Source organism: Anomaloglossus baeobatrachus, chromosome 4, assembly GCF_048569485.1.
Source record: "Anomaloglossus baeobatrachus isolate aAnoBae1 chromosome 4, aAnoBae1.hap1, whole genome shotgun sequence".
Classification (NCBI taxonomy): Eukaryota; Metazoa; Chordata; class Amphibia; order Anura; family Aromobatidae; genus Anomaloglossus; species Anomaloglossus baeobatrachus.
In genome coordinates this window covers 704662124-704681346 of record NC_134356.1, presented here as the reverse complement: position 1 = coordinate 704681346, position 19223 = coordinate 704662124, and the positions used below count along the sequence as shown (strand labels likewise).

The 19223-nt window shown below is 54.1% G+C and overlaps 1 protein-coding gene across 3 annotated transcripts in view; it reads left to right on the top strand.

Annotated features, from left to right (window-relative positions):
* DLG4 (discs large MAGUK scaffold protein 4) overlaps nt 1-19223 on the top strand; it is a 178137-nt gene that overhangs the window by 54673 nt on the left and 104241 nt on the right. The window contains exon 1 of one of the 3 annotated variants that reach the window (XM_075346765.1): nt 13849-14354. The exons of 1 other annotated variant lie outside the window; for it this stretch is intronic. In XM_075346765.1, the coding sequence (XP_075202880.1) occupies nt 14271-14354 (84 nt within the window). In that variant the 5' untranslated portion in view covers nt 13849-14270. Of the gene's footprint in view, nt 1-13848; nt 14355-15764; nt 15788-19223 lie in introns of those variants that run through there. One more of the 3 variants, XM_075346766.1, reaches the window with a different exon arrangement.

Sequence of the window (19223 nt, the reverse complement as noted above, 5' to 3'; positions counted from 1 at the left end):
CCCTGTATCCTCCTCTCCTCATATCCCCATCCTTCCTCTCCGGCTGTCTTCATCCTTCAGTCTTCCCTTTCTCCCGTATCCCCCCCTGTATCCTCCTATCCTCATATCCCCATCCTTCCTCTCCGGCTGTCTTCATCCTTCAGTCTTCCCTTTCTCCCGTACCCCCCTGTATCCTCCTCTCCAGCGGTCTTCATCCTTCAGTCTTCCCTTTCTCCCGTATCCCCCCCTGTATCCTCCTCTCCACATATCCCCATCCTTCCTCTCCAGCTGTCTTCATCCTTCAGTCTTCCCTTTCTCCCGTACCCCCCCCCCGTATCCTCCCCAGTATCCCCATCCTTCCTCTCCGGCTTTCTTCATCCTTCAGTCTTCCCTTTCTCTTGTATCCCCCCCCCCCCTGTATCCTCCTCTCCACATATCCCAGTCGCTCCCCTCCTCTCCAGCTGTCTTCATCCTTCAGTCTTCCCTTTCTCCCGTATCCCCCCCTGTATCCTCCTCTCCACATATCCCCGTCGCTCTCCTCCTCTCCGGCTGTCTTCATCCTTCAGTCCTCCCTTTCTCCCGTACCCCCCCCCCCTGTATCCTCCTCTCCACATATCCCCATCCTTCCTCTCCAGCGGTCTTCATCCTTCAGTCTTCCCTTTCTCCCGTATCCCCTTCCCTGTATCCTCCTCTCCACATATCCCCGTCGCTCTCATCCTCTCCAGCGGTCTTCATCCTTCAGTCTTCCCTTTCTCCCGTATCCCCCCCTGTATCCTCCTCTCCACATATCACCATCCTTCCTCTCCAGCTGTCTTCATCCTTCAGTCTTCCCTTTCTCCCGTACCCCCCCGTATCCTCCTCTCCACATATCCCCATCCTTCCTCTCCAGCGGTCTTCATCCTTCAGTCTTCCCTTTCTCCCGTATCCCCCCCCCGTATCCTCCTCTCCACATATCCCCGTCGCTCTCATCCTCTCCAGCTGTCTTCATCCTTCAGTCTTCCCTTTCTCCCGTACCCCCCCTGTATCCTCCTCTCCACATATACCCGTCGCTCTCATCCTCTCCAGCTGTCTTCATCCTTCAGTCTTCCCTTTCTCCCGTTTCCCCCCCTGTATCCTCCTCTCCTCATATCCCCATCCTTCCTCTCCGGCTGTCTTTATCCTTCAGTCTTCCCTTTCTCCCGTATCCCCCCCTGTATCCTCCTCTCCACATATACCCGTCGCTCTCATCTTCTCCGGCTGTCTTTTATCCTTCAGTCTTCCCTTTCTCCCGTACCCCCCCCTGTATCCTCCTCTCCACATATCCCCATCCTTCCTCTCCGGCTGTCTTCATCCTTCAGTCTTCCCTTTCTCCCGTATCCCCCCCTGTATCCTCCTCTCCACATATCCCCATCCTTCCTCTCCGGCTGTCTTCATCCTTCAGTGTTCCCTTTCTCCCGTATCCCCCCCTGTACCCTCCTCTCCACATATCCCCATCCTTCCTCTCCAGCGTTCTTCATCCTTCAGTCTTCCCTTTCTCCCGTATCCCCCCCCCCCCCTGTATCCTCCTCTCCACATATCCCCATCCTTCCTCTCCAGCGGTCTTCATCCTTCAGTCTTCCCTTTCTCCCGTATCCCCCCTGTATCCTCCTCTCCACATATACCCGTCGCTTTCATCTTCTCCGACTGTCTTCATCCTTCAGTCTTCCCTTTCTACCGTACCCCCCCCTGTATATCCTCCTCTCCACATATCCCCATCCTTCCTCTCCAGCGGTCTTCATCCTTCAGTCTTCCCTTTCTCCCGTATCTCCCCCTGTATCCTCCTCTCCACATATCCCCGTCGCTCTCATCCTCTCCGACTGTCTTCATCCTTCAGTCTTCCCTTTCTTCCGTATCCCCACCTGTATCCTCCTCTCCACATATACCCGTCGTTCTCATCCTCTCCGGCTGTCTTCATCCTTCAGTCTTCCCTTCCTCCCGTATCCCCCCTGTATCCTCCTCTCCTCATATCCCCGTCGCTCTCATCCTCTCCGGCTGTCTTCATCCTTCAGTCTTCCCTTTCTCCCGTATCCCCCCCTGTATCCTCCTCTCCACATATCCCCATCCTTCCTCTCCAGCGGTCTTCATCCTTCAGTCTTCCCTTTCTCCCGTACCCCCCCTGTATCCTCCTCTCCTCATATCCCCATCCTTCCTCTCCAGCGGTCTTCATCCTTCAGTCTTCCCTTTCTCCCGTATCCCCCCCCTGTATCCTCCTCTCCACATATCCCCATCCTTCCTCTCCAGCGGTCTTCATCCTTCAGTCTTCCCTTTCTCCCGTACCCCCCCCTGTATCCTCCTCTCCTCATATCCCCATCCTTCCTCTCCAGCGGTCTTCATCCTTCAGTCTTCCCTTTCTCCCGTATCCCCCCCTGTATCCTCCTCTCCACATATACCCGTCGCTCTCATCCTCTCCCGCTGTCTTCATCCTTCAGTCTTCCCTTTCTCCCGTACCCCCCCCTGTATCCTCCTCTCCTCATATCCCCATCCTTCCTCTCCAGCGGTCTTCATCCTTCAGTCTTCCCTTTCTCCCGTATCCCCCCCTGTATCCTCCTCTCCACATATACCCGTCGCTCTCATCCTCTCCCGCTGTCTTCATCCTTCAGTCTTCCCTTTCTCCCGTACCCCCCCCTGTATCCTCCTCTCCACATATCCCCATCCTTCCTCTCCGGCTGTCTTTATCCTTCAGTCTTCCCTTTCTCCCGTATCCCCCCCTGTATCCTCCTCTCCTCATATCCCCATCCTTCCTCTCCGGCTGTCTTCATCCTTCTGTCTTCCCTTTCTCCCGTATCCCCCCCTGTATCCTCCTCTCCACATATACCCGTCGCTCTCATCCTCTCCAGCGGTCTTCATCCTTCAGTCTTCCCTTTTCTCCCGTATCCCCCCCCTGTATCCTCCTCTCCACATATCCCCATCCTTCCTCTCCGGCTGTCTTCATCCTTCAGTGTTCCCTTTCTCCCGTATCCCCCCCCTGTACCCTCCTCTCCACATATCCCCATCCTTCCTCTCCGGCTGTCTTCATCCTTCAGTCTTCCCTTTCTACCGTACCCCCCCCCTGTATATCCTCCTCTCCACATATCCCCATCCTTCCTCTCCAGCGGTCTTCATCCTTCAGTCTTCCCTTTCTCCCGTATCTCCCCCTGTATCCTCCTCTCCACATATCCCCGTCGCTCTCATCCTCTCCGACTGTCTTCATCCTTCAGTCTTCCCTTTCTTCCGTATCCCCCCCTGTATCCTCCTCTCCACATATACCCGTCGTTCTCATCCTCTCCGGCTGTCTTCATCCTTCAGTCTTCCCTTTCTCCCGTATCCCCCCTGTATCCTCCTCTCCTCATATCCCCGTCGCTCTTATCCTCTCCGGCTGTCTTCATCCTTCAGTCTTCCCTTTCTCCCGTATCCCCCCCTGTATCCTCCTCTCCACATATCCCCATCCTTCCTCTCCAGCGGTCTTCATCCTTCAGTCTTCCCTTTCTCCCGTACCCCCCCCTGTATCCTCCTCTCCTCATATCCCCATCCTTCCTCTCCAGCGGTCTTCATCCTTCAGTCTTCCCTTTCTCCCGTATCCCCCCCTGTATCCTCCTCTCCACATATCCCCATCCTTCCTCTCCAGCGGTCTTCATCCTTCAGTCTTCCCTTTCTCCCGTACCCCCCCCTGTATCCTCCTCTCCTCATATCCCCATCCTTCCTCTCCAGCGGTCTTCATCCTTCAGTCTTCCCTTTCTCCCGTATCCCCCCCTGTATCCTCCTCTCCACATATCCCCATCCTTCCTCTCCGGCTGTCTTCATCCTTCAGTCTTCCCTTTCTCCCGTATCCCCCCCTGTATCCTCCTCTCCACATATACCCGTCGTTCTCATCCTCTCCAGCGGTCTTCATCCTTCAGTCTTCCCTTTCTCCCGTATCCCCCCCTGTATCCTCCTCTCCACATATACCCGTCGTTCTCATCCTCTCCGGCTGTCTTCATCCTTCAGTCTTCCCTTTCTCCCGTATCCCCCCCTGTATCCTCCTATCATCATATCCCCATCCTTCCTCTCCGGCTGTCTTCATCCTTCTGTCTTCCCTTTCTCCCGTATCCCCCCCTGTATCCTCCTCTCCACATATCCCCATCCTTCCTCTCCAGCGGTCTTCATCCTTCAGTCTTCCCTTTCTCCCGTATCCCCCCCTGTATCCTCCTCTCCACATATCCCCATCCTTCCTCTCCAGCGGTCTTCATCCTTCAGTCTTCCCTTTCTCCCGTACCCCCCCCTGTATCCTCCTCTCCTCATATCCCCATCCTTCCTCTCCAGCGGTCTTCATCCTTCAGTCTTCCCTTTCTCCCGTATCCCCCCCTGTATCCTCCTCTCCACATATCCCGATCCTTCCTCTCCGGCTGTCTTCATCCTTCAGTCTTTCCTTTCTCCCGTATCCCCCCCCTGTATCCTCCTCTCCACATATACCCGTCGTTCTCATCCTCTCCAGCGGTCTTCATCCTTCAGTCTTCCCTTTCTCCCGTATCCCCCCCTGTATCTTCCTCTCCACATATACCCGTCGTTCTCATCCTCTCCGGCTGTCTTCATCCTTAAGTCTTCCCTTTCTCCCGTATCCCCCCCTGTATCCTCCTCTCCACATATACCCGTCGTTCTCATCCTCTCCGGCTGTCTTCATCCTTAAGTCTTCCCTTTCTCCCGTATCCCCCCCTGTATCCTCCTATCCTCATATCCCCATCCTTCCTCTCCGGCTGTCTTCATCCTTCTGTCTTCCCTTTCTCCCGTATCCCCCCCTGTATCCTCCTCTCCACATATCCCCATCCTTCCTCTCCGGCTGTCTTCTCCTTCAGTCTTCCCTTTCTCCCGTATCCCCCTGTATCCTCCTCTCCACATATCCCCATCCTTCCTCTCCAGCGGTCTTCATCCTTCAGTCTTCCCTTTCTCCCGTATCCCCCCCCTGTATCCTCCTCTCCACATATCCCCTTCCTTCCTCTCCGGCTGTCTTCATCCTTCAGTCTTCCCTTTCTCCCGTATCCCCCTGTATCCTCCTCTCCACATATCCCCATCCTTCCTCTCCAGCGGTTTTCATCCTTCAGTCTTCCCTTTCTCCCGTACCCCCCCCTGTATCCTCCTCTCCACATATCCCCATCCTTCCTCTCCAGCGGTCTTCATCCTTCAGTCTTCCCTTTCTCCCGTATCCCCCCCTGTATCCTCCTCTCCACATATCCCCGTCGCTCTCATCCTCTCCGGCTGTCTTCATCCTTCAGTCTTCCCTTTCTCCCGTATCCCCCCTGTATCCTCCTCTCCACATATCCCCATCCTTCCTCTCCAGCGGTCTTCATCCTTCAGTCTTCCCTTTCTCCCGTACCCCCCCCTGTATCCTCCTCTCCTCATATCCCCATCCTTCCTCTCCAGCGGTCTTCATCCTTCAGTCTTCCCTTTCTCCCGTATCCCCCCCTGTATCCTCCTCTCCACATATCCCCATCCTTCCTCTCCGGCTGTCTTCATCCTTCAGTCTTCCCTTTCTCCCGTATCCCCCCCCCCTGTATCCTCCTCTCCACATATACCCGTCGTTCTCATCCTCTCCAGCGGTCTTCATCCTTCAGTCTTCCCTTTCTCCCGTATCCCCCCCCTGTATCCTCCTCTCCACATATACCCGTCGCTCTCATCCTCTCCGGCTGTCTTCATCCTTCAGTCTTCCCTTTCTCCCGTATCCCCCCCTGTATCCTCCTCTCCTCATATACCCGTCGCTCTCATCTTCTCCGGCTGTCTTTATCCTTCAGTCTTCCCTTTCTCCCGTATCCCCCCCTGTATCCTCCTCTCCACATATACCCGTCGCTCTCATCTTCTCCGGCTGTCTTTATCCTTCAGTCTTCCCTTACTCCCGTATCCCCCCCCTGTATCCTCCTCTCCACATATCCCCATCCTTCCTCTCCGACTGTCTTCATCCTTCAGTCTTCCCTTTCTACCGTACCCCCCCCTGTATCCTCCTCTCCACATATCCCCATCCTTCCTCTCCAGCGGTCTTCATCCTTCAGTCTTCCCTTTCTCCCGTATCCCCCCCTGTATCCTCCTCTCCTCATATCCCCATCCTTCCTCTCCGGCTGTCTTCATCCTTCTGTCTTCCCTTTCTCCCGTATCCCCCCCTGTATCCTCCTCTCCTCATATCCCCATCCTTCCTCTCCGGCTGTCTTCATCCTTCAGTCTTCCCTTTCTCCCGTATCCCCCCCTGTATCCTCCTCTCCACATATACCCGTCGCTCTCATCCTCTCCAGCGGTCTTCATCCTTCAGTCTTCCCTTTCTCCCGTATCCCCCCCCTGTATCCTCCTCTCCACATATCCCCATCCTTCCTCTCCGGCTGTCTTCATCCTTCAGTCTTCCCTTTCTCCCGTACCCCCCTGTATCCTCCTCTCCACATATCCCCATCCTTCCTCTCCAGCGGTTTTCATGCTTCAGTGTTCCCTTTCTCCCGTATCCCCCCCTGTACCCTCCTCTCCACATATCCCCATCCTTCCTCTCCAGCGTTCTTCATCCTTCAGTCTTCCCTTTCTCCCGTACCCCCCCCCTGTATCCTCCTCTCCACATATCCCCATCCTTCCTCTCCAGCGGTCTTTATCCTTCAGTCTTCCCTTTCTCCCGTATCTCCCCCTGTATCCTCCTCTCCACATATCCCCGTCGCTCTCATCCTCTCCTTCAGTCTTCCCTTTCTCCCGTATCCCCCCCTGTATCCTCCTCTCCACATATACTCGTCGTTCTCATCCTCTCCGGCTGTCTTCATCCTTCAGTCTTCCCTTTCTCCCGTATCCCCCCCTGTATCCTCCTCTCCTCATATCCCCGTCGCTCTCATCCTGTCCGGCTGTCTTTATCCTTCAGTCTTCCCTTTCTCCCGTATCCCCCCCTGTATCCTCCTATCCTCATATCCCCGTCGTTCTCATCCTCTCCGGCTGTCTTCATCCTTCTGTCTTCCCTTTCTCCCGTATCCCCCCCTGTATCCTCCTCTCCTCATATCCCCATCCTTCCTCTCCGGCTGTCTTCATCCTTCAGTCTTCCCTTTCTCCCGTATCCCCCCCTGTATCCTCCTCTCCTCATATCCCCATCCTTCCCTCTCCGGCTGTCTTCATCCCTCTGTCTTCCCTTTCTCCCGTATCCCCCCCTGTATCCTCCTCTCCTCATATCCCCATCCTTCCTCTCCGGCTGTCTTCATCCTTCAGTCTTCCCTTTCTCCCGTATCCCCCCCTGTATCCTCCTCTCCACATATACCCGTCGCTCTCATCCTCTCCAGCGGTCTTCATCCTTCAGTCTTCCCTTTCTCCCGTATCCCCCCCCTGTATCCTCCTCTCCACATATCCCCTTCCTTCCTCTCCGGCTGTCTTCATCCTTCAGTCTTCCCTTTCTCCCGTATCCCCCTGTATCCTCCTCTCCACATATCCCCATCCTTCCTCTCCTGCGGTTTTCATCCTTCAGTGTTCCCTTTCTCCCGTATCCCCCCCTGTACCCTCCTCTCCACATATCCCCATCCTTCCTCTCCAGCGTTCTTCATCCTTCAGTCTTCCCTTTCTCCCGTACCCCCCCCTGTATCCTCCTCTCCACATATCCCCATCCTTCCTCTCCAGCGGTCTTTATCCTTCAGTCTTCCCTTTCTCCCGTATCCCCCCCTGTATCCTCCTCTCCACATATCCCCAACCTTCCTCTCCAGCGGTCTTCATCCTTCAGTCTTCCCTTTCTCCCGTATCCCCCCTGTATCCTCCTCTCCACATATCCCCATCCTTCCTCTCCGGCTGTCTTCATCCTTCAGTCTTCCCTTTCTCCCGTACCCCCCCCTGTATCCTCCTCTCCACATATCCCCATCCTTCCTCTCCAGTGGTCTTCATCCTTCAGTCTTCCCTTTCTCCCGTACCCCCCCTGTATCCTCCTCTCCACATATCCCCATCCTTCCTCTCCAGCGGTCTTCATCCTTCAGTCTTCCCTTTCTCCCGTATCCCCCCCTGTATCCTCCTCTCCACATATCCCCGTCGCTCTCATCCTCTCCGGCTGTCTTCATCCTTCAGTCTTCCCTTTCTCCCGTATCCCCCCCGTATCCTCCTCTCCACATATCCCCATCCTTCCTCTCCAGCGGTCTTCATCCTTCAGTCTTCCCTTTCTCCCGTACCCCCCCTGTATCCTCCTCTCCTCATATCCCCATCCTTCCTCTCCAGCGGTCTTCATCCTTCAGTCTTCCCTTTCTCCCGTACCCCCCCCTGTATCCTCCTCTCCACATATCCCCATCCTTCCTCTCCAGCGGTCTTCATCCTTCAGTCTTCCCTTTCTCCCGTATCCCCCCCTGTATCCTCCTCTCCATATATACCCGTCGTTCTCATCCTCTCCAGCGGTCTTCATCCTTCAGTCTTCCCTTTCTCCCGTATCCCCCCCCCTGTATCCTCCTCTCCTCATATCCCCGTCGTTCTCATCCTCTCCGGCTGTCTTCATCCTTCAGTCTTCCCTTTCTCCCGTACCCCCCCTGTATCCTCCTCTCCACATATCCCCATCCTTCCTCTCCGGCTGTCTTCATCCTTCAGTCTTCCCTTTCTCCCGTATCCCCCCCTGTATCCTCCTCTCCACATATCCCCATCCTTCCTCTCCGGCTGTCTTCATCCTTCAGTCTTCCGTTTCTCCCGTATCCCCCCCTGTATCCTCCTCTCCACATATCCCCATCCTTCCTCTCCAGCGGTCTTCATCCTTCAGTCTTCCCTTTCTCCCGTATCCCCCCCTGTATCCTCCTCTCCACATATCCCCATCCTTCCTCTCCAGCGGTCTTCATCCTTCAGTCTTCCCTTTCTCCCGTATCCCCCCCTGTATCCTCCTCTCCACATATCCCCATCCTTCCTCTCCAGCGGTCTTCATCCTTCAGTCTTCCTTTTCTCCCGTATCCCCCCCTGTATCCTCCTCTCCACATATCCCCGTCCTTCCTCTCCAGCGGTCTTCATCCTTCAGTCTTCCCTTTCTCCCGTATCCCCCCCTGTATCCTCCTCTCCACATATCCCCATCCTTCCTCTCCAGCGGTCTTCATCCTTCAGTCTTCCCTTTCTCCCGTATCCCCCCCTGTATCCTCCTCTCCACATATCCCCATCCTTCCTCTCCAGCGGTCTTCATCCTTCAGTCTTCCCTTTCTCCCGTATCCCCCCCTGTATCCTCCTCTCCACATATACCCGTCCTTCCTCTCCAGCGGTCTTCATCCTTCAGTCTTCCCTTTCTCCCGTATCCCCCCCTGTATCCTCCTCTCCACATATCCCCATCCTTCCTCTCCGGCGGTCTTCATCCTTCAGTCTTCCCTTTCTCCCTTACCCCCCCTGTATCCTCCTCTCCACATATACCCGTCCTTCCTCTCCAGCGGTCTTCATCTTTCAGTCTTCCCTTTCTCCCGTATCCCCCCCTGTATCCTCCTCTCCACACATCCCCATCCTTCCTCTCCAGCGGTCTTCATCCTTCAGTCTTCCCTTTCTCCCTTACCCCCCCTGTATCCTCCTCTCCACATATACCCGTCCTTCCTCTCCAGCGGTCTTCATCCTTCAGTCTTCCCTTTCTCCCGTATCCCCCCCTGTATCCTCCTCTCCACATATCCCCGTCCTTCCTCTCCAGCGGTCTTCATCCTTCAGTCTTCTCTTTCTCCCGTATCCCCCCCTGTATCCTCCTCTCCACATATCCCCATCATTCCTCTCCGGCGGTCTTCATCCTTCAGTCTTCCCTTTCTCCCGTATCCCCCCCTGTATCCTCCTCTCCACATATCCCCATCCTTCCTCTCCAGCGGTCTTCATCCTTCAGTCTTCTCTTTCTCCCGTATCCCCCCCTGTATCCTCCTCTCCACATATCCCCATCCTTCCTCTCCGGCGGTCTTCATCCTTCAGTCTTCCCTTTCTCCCGCATCCCCCCTGTATCCTCCTCTCCACATATCCCCATCCTTCCTCTCCGGCGGTCTTCATCCTTCAGTCTTCCCTTTCTCCCGTATCCCCCCCTGTATCCTCCTCTCCACATATCCCCATCCTTCCTCTCCAGCGGTCTTCATCCTTCAGTCTTCTCTTTCTCCCGTATCCCCCCCTGTATCCTCCTCTCCACATATCCCCATCCTTCCTCTCCGGCGGTCTTCATCCTTCAGTCTTCCCTGTCTCCCGTATCCCCCCCTGTATCCTCCTCTCCACATATCCCCATCCTTCCTCTCCAGCGGTCTTCATCCTTCAGTCTTCCCTTTCTCCCGTACCCCCCCCTGTATCCTCCTCTCCACATATCCCCATCCTTCCTCTCCAGCGGTCTTCATCCTTCAGTCTTCCCTTTCTCCCGTATCCCCCCCCTGTATCCTCCTCTCCATATATACCCGTCGTTCTCATCCTCTCCAGCGGTCTTCATCCTTCAGTCTTCCCTTTCTCCCGTATCCTCCCCCCTGTATCCTCCTCTCCTCATATCCCCGTCGTTCTCATCCTCTCCGGCTGTCTTCATCCTTCAGTCTTCCCTTTCTCCCGTACCCCCCCTGTATCCTCCTCTCCACATATCCCCATCCTTCCTCTCCGGCTGTCTTCATCCTTCAGTCTTCCCTTTCTCCCGTATCCCCCCCTGTATCCTCCTCTCCACATATCCCCATCCTTCCTCTCCGGCTGTCTTCATCCTTCAGTCTTCCGTTTCTCCCGTATCCCCCCCTGTATCCTCCTCTCCACATATCCCCATCCTTCCTCTCCAGCGGTCTTCATCCTTCAGTCTTCCCTTTCTCCCGTATCCCCCCCTGTATCCTCCTCTCCACATATCCCCATCCTTCCTCTCCAGCGGTCTTCATCCTTCAGTCTTCCCTTTCTCCCGTATCCCCCCCTGTATCCTCCTCTCCACATATCCCCATCCTTCCTCTCCAGCGGTCTTCATCCTTCAGTCTTCCTTTTCTCCCGTATCCCCCCCTGTATCCTCCTCTCCACATATCCCCGTCCTTCCTCTCCAGCGGTCTTCATCCTTCAGTCTTCCCTTTCTCCCGTATCCCCCCTGTATCCTCCTCTCCACATATCCCCATCCTTCCTCTCCAGCGGTCTTCATCCTTCAGTCTTCCCTTTCTCCCGTATCCCCCCCTGTATCCTCCTCTCCACATATCCCCATCCTTCCTCTCCAGCGGTCTTCATCCTTCAGTCTTCCCTTTCTCCCGTATCCCCCCCTGTATCCTCCTCTCCACATATACCCGTCCTTCCTCTCCAGCGGTCTTCATCCTTCAGTCTTCCCTTTCTCCCGTATCCCCCCCTGTATCCTCCTCTCCACATATCCCCATCCTTCCTCTCCGGCGGTCTTCATCCTTCAGTCTTCCCTTTCTCCCTTACCCCCCCTGTATCCTCCTCTCCACATATACCCGTCCTTCCTCTCCAGCGGTCTTCATCCTTCAGTCTTCCCTTTCTCCCGTATCCCCCCCTGTATCCTCCTCTCCACATATCCCCATCCTTCCTCTCCAGCGGTCTTCATCCTTCAGTCTTCCCTTTCTCCCTTACCCCCCCTGTATCCTCCTCTCCACATATACCCGTCCTTCCTCTCCAGCGGTCTTCATCCTTCAGTCTTCCCTTTCTCCCGTATCCCCCCCTGTATCCTCCTCTCCACATATCCCCGTCCTTCCTCTCCAGCGGTCTTCATCCTTCAGTCTTCTCTTTCTCCCGTATCCCCCCCTGTATCCTCCTCTCCACATATCCCCATCATTCCTCTCCGGCGGTCTTCATCCTTCAGTCTTCCCTTTCTCCCGTATCCCCCCCTGTATCCTCCTCTCCACATATCCCCATCCTTCCTCTCCAGCGGTCTTCATCCTTCAGTCTTCTCTTTCTCCCGTATCCCCCCCTGTATCCTCCTCTCCACATATCCCCATCCTTCCTCTCCGGCGGTCTTCATCCTTCAGTCTTCCCTTTCTCCCGCATCCCCCCTGTATCCTCCTCTCCACATATCCCCATCCTTCCTCTCCGGCGGTCTTCATCCTTCAGTCTTCCCTTTCTCCCGTATCCCCCCCTGTATCCTCCTCTCCACATATCCCCATCCTTCCTCTCCAGCGGTCTTCATCCTTCAGTCTTCTCTTTCTCCCGTATCCCCCCCTGTATCCTCCTCTCCACATATCCCCATCCTTCCTCTCCGGCGGTCTTCATCCTTCAGTCTTCCCTTTCTCCCGTATCCCCCCCTGTATCCTCCTCTCCACATATCCCCATCCTTCCTCTCCGGCGGTCTTCATCCTTCAGTCTTCCCTTTCTCCCTTACCCCCCCTGTATCCTCCTCTCCACATATACCCGTCCTTCCTCTCCAGCGGTCTTCATCCTTCAGTCTTCCCTTTCTCCCGTATCCCCCCCTGTATCCTCCTCTCCACATATCCCCGTCCTTCCTCTCCAGCGGTCTTCATCCTTCAGTCTTCTCTTTCTCCCGCATCCCCCCTGTATCCTCCTCTCCACATATCCCCATCCTTCCTCTCCGGCGGTCTTCATCCTTCAGTCTTCCCTTTCTCCCGTATCCCCCCCTGTATCCTCCTCTCCACATATCCCCATCCTTCCTCTCCAGCGGTCTTCATCCTTCAGTCTTCTCTTTCTCCCGTATCCCCCCCTGTATCCTCCTCTCCACATATCCCCATCCTTCCTCTCCGGCGGTCTTCATCCTTCAGTCTTCCCTTTCTCCCGTATCCCCCCCTGTATCCTCCTCTCCACATATCCCCATCCTTCCTCTCCAGCGGTCTTCATCCTTCAGTCTTCCCTTTCTCCCGCATCCCCCCTGTATCCTCCTCTCCACATATCCCCATCCTTCCTCTCCAGCGGTCTTCATCCTTCAGTCTTCCCTTTCTTCCGTATCCCCCCCTGTATATCCTCCTCTCCACATATCCCCATCCTTCCTCTCCGGCGGTCTTCATCCTTCAGTCTTCCCTTTCTCCCGTATCCCCCCCTGTATATCCTCCTCTCCACATATCCCCATCCTTCCTCTCCGGCGGTCTTCATCCTTCAGTCTTCCCTTTCTCCCGTATCCCCCCCTGTATCCTCCTCTCCACATATCCCCATCCTTCCTCTCCAGCGGTCTTCATCCTTCAGTCTTCCCTTTCTCCCGCATCCCCCCTGTATCCTCCTCTCCACATATCCCCATCATTCCTCTCCGGCGGTCTTCATCCTTCAGTCTTCCCTTTCTCCCGTATCCCCCCCTGTATCCTCCTCTCCACATATCCCCATCCTTCCTCTCCGGCGGTCTTCATCCTTCAGTCTTCCCTTTCTCCCGTATCCCCCCCTGTATCCTCCTCTCCACATATCCCCATCCTTCCTCTCCGGCGGTCTTCATCCTTCAGTCTTCCCTTTCTCCCGTATCCCCCCCTGTATCCTCCTCTCCACATATCCCCATCCTTCCTCTCCAGCGGTCTTCATCCTTCAGTCTTCTCTTTCTCCCGTATCCCCCCCTGTATCCTCCTCTCCACATATCCCCATCATTCCTCTCCGGCGGTCTTCATCCTTCAGTCTTCCCTTTCTCCCGTATCCCCCCCTGTATCCTCCTCTCCACATATCCCCATCCTTCCTCTCCGGCGGTCTTCATCCTTCAGTCTTCCCTTTCTCCCGTATCCCCCCCTGTATCCTCCTCTCCACATATCCCCATCCTTCCTCTCCGGCGGTCTTCATCCTTCAGTCTTCCCTTTCTCCCGCATCCCCCCTGTATCCTCCTCTCCACATATCCCCATCCTTCCTCTCCAGCGGTCTTCATCCTTCAGTCTTCCCTTTCTCCCGTATCCCCCCCTGTATCCTCCTCTCGCCTCTGGTACTCTCCTCAGCCTGGTCCCTCCCTCCTCCTCCTCTGCTGCTTGCCTTCCTCCTCCATTCTTGGAGTGGCTTCCCCCCGGTTGCCTGGTTGCAGCCACCTCTCCATTCATCGGAGGTGCTCCCCTTCTCCGTCATCTGCTCCCCTCCCCCTCATTCTGCGGATCCCTGTCTTTTCGGTGTTTGTGTGTCACTCATCCCTGGATGTTCCTGGATCTCGCAGACGCCGCATCCTTGCGCTGCTTCTTCTCCTTTTCTCGCCCCCTCAATTCCTGTATCTCGCTCCTCCTCCCATCTGGATTCTGTAATGTGACGAATTAGGGGGCAGAGACCACCCCAATATGAGGTCCCCCTGCACGAAGATGACTGTGCGTTCCTGCCTTGTCCTCGGCCTTTGTGCTGTGGAGTGACAGCGTTCCGCCAGCCTCCTCCCCGCTACCTCTCGCTGCGCACGGTTCCTCCCTGTCTCTCGTCTTTTCTCTTGTCCCGTCTTTTTCTCCTCCTTCTGTTCATCACTCTGGTACCACAGCCCCCTCCTCCTCCTCTGTAGATCGGGGGGAGAGATGTTTGTATCTGTATGGTACGCCAAAAAAATGGGGAGACGCTTCATAAGCAACGTCAGGAAAGCAAAGAAGCAGAGACAGCCGGTGAGTGTGTGTGAGCGTGCACGGACCGAGGCAGCAGGGCGAGCGTGCACGGACCGAGGCGGCAGGGCGAGCGTGCACGGACCGAGGCGGCAGGGCGAGCGTGCACTGACCGAGGCGGCAGGGCGAGCGTGTGCACGGACCGGGGCGACAGGGCGAGCGTGCACGGACCGAGGCTGCAGGGCGAGCGTGCACGGACCGAGGCTGCAGGGCGAGCGTGTGCACAGACCGAGGCGGCAGGGCGAGCGTGTGCACGGACCGAGGCGGCAGGGCGAGCGTGTGCACGGACCGAGGCGGCAGGGCGAGCGTGTGCACGGACCGAGGCGGCAGGGCGAGCGTGTGCACGGACCGAGGCGGCAGGGCGAGCGTGTGCACGGACCGAGGCGGCAGGGCGAGCGTGTGCACGGACCGAGGCGGCAGGGCGAGCGTGTGCACGGACCGAGGCGGCAGGGCGAGCGTGTGCACGGACCGAGGCGGCAGGGCGAGCGTGTGCACGGACCGAGGCGGCAGGGCGAGCGTGTGCACGGACCGAGGCGGCAGGGCGAGCGTGTGCACGGACCGAGGCGGCAGGGCGAGCGTGTGCACGGACCGAGGCGGCAGGGCGAGCGTGTGCACGGACCGAGGCGGCAGGGCGAGCGTGTGCACGGACCGAGGCGGCAGGGCGAGCGTGTGCACGGACCGAGGCGGCAGGGCGAGCGTGTGCACGGACCGAGGCGGCAGGGCGAGCGTGCACTGACCGAGGCGGCAGGGCGAGCGTGCACGGACCGAGGCGGCAGGGCGAGCGTGCACTGACCGAGGCGGCAGGGCAAGCGTGTGCACGGACCGAGGCGGCAGGGCGAGCGTGCACTGACCGAGGCGGCAGGGCGAGCGTGCACTGACCGAGGCGGCAGGGCGAGCGTGCACTGACCGAGGCGGCAGGGCGAGCGTGCACTGACCGAGGCGGCAGGGCGAGCGTGTGCACATATAGACGTGGCAGGGCGAGCGTGCACTGACCGAGGCGGCAGGGCGAGCGTGTGCACATATAGACGTGGCAGGGCGAGCGTGCACGGACCGAGGCGGCAGGGCGAGTGTGTGCACATATAGAGGTGGCAGGGCGAGTGTGCACCCACAGACTTGGCACGGTTCACCCACAGATATGACCTGTTGAGTATGCACTGACAGATGGGATACAGTGTGCACACAGACACAGCGAGCATGCACCCACAGATGCACTAGGTGAGCGTGCACCAACAGATATGATCTGGTGAGCGTGCACTCGCAGATGTGCTAGGTGAGCGTGCACGGACGGATGTGGCACGGCGAGCGTGCACTCGCAGATGTGCTAGGTGAGCGTGCACGGACGGATGTAGCCCGGCGAGCGTGCACGGACGGATGTAGCCCGGCGAGCGTGCACGGACGGATGGAGCACGGTGAGCGCAGACCACAGATGCTGCGGGGTGAGTGTGCACAGATGCAGCAGAGCTCGTGTTGTGTGAGTAGTGCGCTTGGCTGTTATATGTAATGTGACATCTTAGAAACCTGTCTGCTTCTGTGACGCATTCACATTGCCGGTTGTGCAGGCGGCCGCGGCTCCCCTGATATCCCGCCGTCACTTTATACACCGCGGATAGGCATTGTGTGATTGCTTCTGGTCAGAGGAGATATTGTGATATGTGCGAATCCTCCTCCTCCTGCAGAAGAGTCCAGAGGAGGTCTCCATATGTAACTAGATAGCAGAGTCCAGCTGTAGTACCATAGCGTAACAGCAGTATCACCCCCTGCAGCTGTGATATATATATATATACTGGTACTATATCGTGATAGAACAGTATCACCCCCTGCCGCTGTGATATATATATATATATATATATACTGGTACTATATCGTGATAGAGCAGTATCACCCCCTGCAGCTGTGATATATATATATATATATATATATATATATATACTGGTACTATATCGTGATAGAGCAGTATCACCCCCTGCAGCTGTGATATATATATATATACTGGTACTATATCGTGATAGAGCAGTATCACCCCCTGCAGCTGTGATATATACTGGTACTATATCGTGATAGAGCAGTATCACCCCCTGCAGCTGTGAGATATATATATACTGGTATTATATCGTGATAGAGCAGTATCACCCCCTGCAGCTGTGATATATATATATATATATACTGGTACTATATCGTGATAGAGCAGTATCACCCCCTGCAGCTGTGATATATATATATATATACTGGTACTATATCGTGATAGAGCAGTATCACCCCCTGCAGCTGTGATATATATATATATATATACTGGTACTATATCGTGATAGAGCAGTATCACCCCCTGCAGCTGTGATATATACTGGTACTATATCGTGATAGAGCAGTATCACCCCCTGCAGCTGTGAGATATATATATACTGGTATTATATCGTGATAGAGCAGTATCACCCCCTGCAGCTGTGATATATATATATATATATATACTGGTACTATATCGTGATAGAGCAGTATCACCCCCTGCAGCTGTGATATATACTGGTACCATATCGTGATTGAGCAGTATCACCCCCTGCAGCTGTGATATATACTGGTACTATATTGTGATAGAGCAGTATCACCCCCTGCAGCTGTGATATATACTGGTACTATATTGTGATAGAGCAGTATCACCCCCTGCAGCTGTGATATATACTGGTACTATATCGTGATAGAGCAGTATCACCCCCTGCAGCTGTGATATATACTGGTACTATATCGTGATAGAGCAGTATCACCCCCTGCAGCTGTGATATATACTGGTACCATATCGTGATTGAGCAGTATCACCCCCTGCAGCTGTGATATATACTGGTACTATATCGTGATAGAGCAGTATCACCCCCTGCAGCTGTGATATATACTGGTACTATATTGTGATAGAGCAGTATCACCCCCTGCAGCTGTGATATATACTGGTACTATATCGTGATAGAGCAGTATCACCCCCTGCAGCTGTGATATATACTGGTACTATATTGTGATAGAGCAGTATCACCCCCTGCAGCGGTGATATATACTGGTACTATATCGTGATAGAGCAGTATCACCCCCTGCAGCTGTGATATATATATACTGGTACTATATCGTGATAGAGCAGTATCACCCCCTGCAGCTGTGATATATGTATATATACTGGTACTATATCGTGATAGAGCAGTATCACCCCCTGCAGCTGTGATATATACTGGTACTATATCGTGATAGAGCAGTATCACCCCCTGCAGCTGTGATATATACTGGTACCATATCGTGATTGAGCAGTATCACCCCCTGCAGCTGTGATATATACTGGTACTATATCGTGATAGAGCAGTATCACCCCCTGCAGCTGTGATATATACTGGTACTATATTGTGATAGAGCAGTATCACCCCCTGCAGCTGTGATATATACTGGTACTATATCGTGATAGAGCAGTATCACCCCCTGCAGCTGTGATATATACTGGTACTATATTGTGATAGAGCAGTATCACCCCCTGCTGCTGTGATATATACTGGTACTATATCGTGATAGAGCAGTATCACCCCCTGCAGCTGTGATATATATATACTGGTACTATATTGTGATAGAGCAGTATCACCCCCTGCAGCTGTGATATATGTATATATACTGGTACTATATCGTGATAGAGCAGTATCACCCCCTGCAGCTGTGATATATACTGGTACTATATTGTGATAGAGCAGTATCACCCCCTGCAGCGGTGATATATACTGGTACTATATCGTGATAGAGCAGTATCACCCCCTGCAGCTGTGATATATGTATATATACTGGTACTATATCGTGATAGAGCAGTATCACCCCCTGCAGCTGTGATATATACTGGTACTATATCGTGATAGAGCAGTATCACCCCCTGCAGCTGTGATACATACTGGTACCATATCGTGATTGAGCAGTATCACCCCCTGCAGCTGTGATATATACTGGTACTATATCGTGATAGAGCAGTATCACCCCCTGCAGCTGTGATATATACTGGTATTATATCGTGATAGAGCAGTATCACCCCCTGCAGCTGTGATATATACTGGTATTATATCGTGATAGAGCAGTATCACCCCCTGCAGCTGTGATATATACTGGTACTATATCGTGATAGAGCAGTATCACCCCCTGCAGCTGTGATATATACTGGTACTATATCGTGATTGAGCAGTATCACCTCCTGCAGCTGTGATATATACTGGTACTATATCGTGATAGAGCAGTATCACCCCCTGCAGCTGTGATATATACTGGTACTATATCGTGATAGAGCAGTATCACCCCCTGCAGCTGTGAGATATGAATATGTGTATATATATATGTATGTATATATATATGAGAGAGAGAGATATATATGTGTGTATATATATATATAGATATATAGATATATAGATATATATAGATATATATATATAAATATATACTGGTACTGTATCTTGATAGACCAGTATTACCCCCTGCAGCTGTGTTTATATGTTTACTCCTATTATATCGTGATAGAGCAGTATTTCCCCCTGCAGTTGTTATATATGTACTGGTACTGTATTATTATAGAGCAGTATTACCCCCTGCAGTTGTTATATATGTACTGGTACTGTATTATTATAGAGCAGTATTACCCCCTGCAGTTATTGATCTACCCGTACTGTATCGTGATATTACAGTATTACCTCATGCAGTCTTGTTATATATGTACTGGTACTATATTATGATAGCGCAGTATTAAGCTCTGTTCTATTTTATATTTGTTCTGGTACTGTAGCTGTGTAGTACCTTCTGTTCCCATAATTTAGTAAGCTCAGTCCTGTGCTTGGTTCGGTTCTTGTATAAATTTAATAAGCTTGGTTCTGTTCTTGT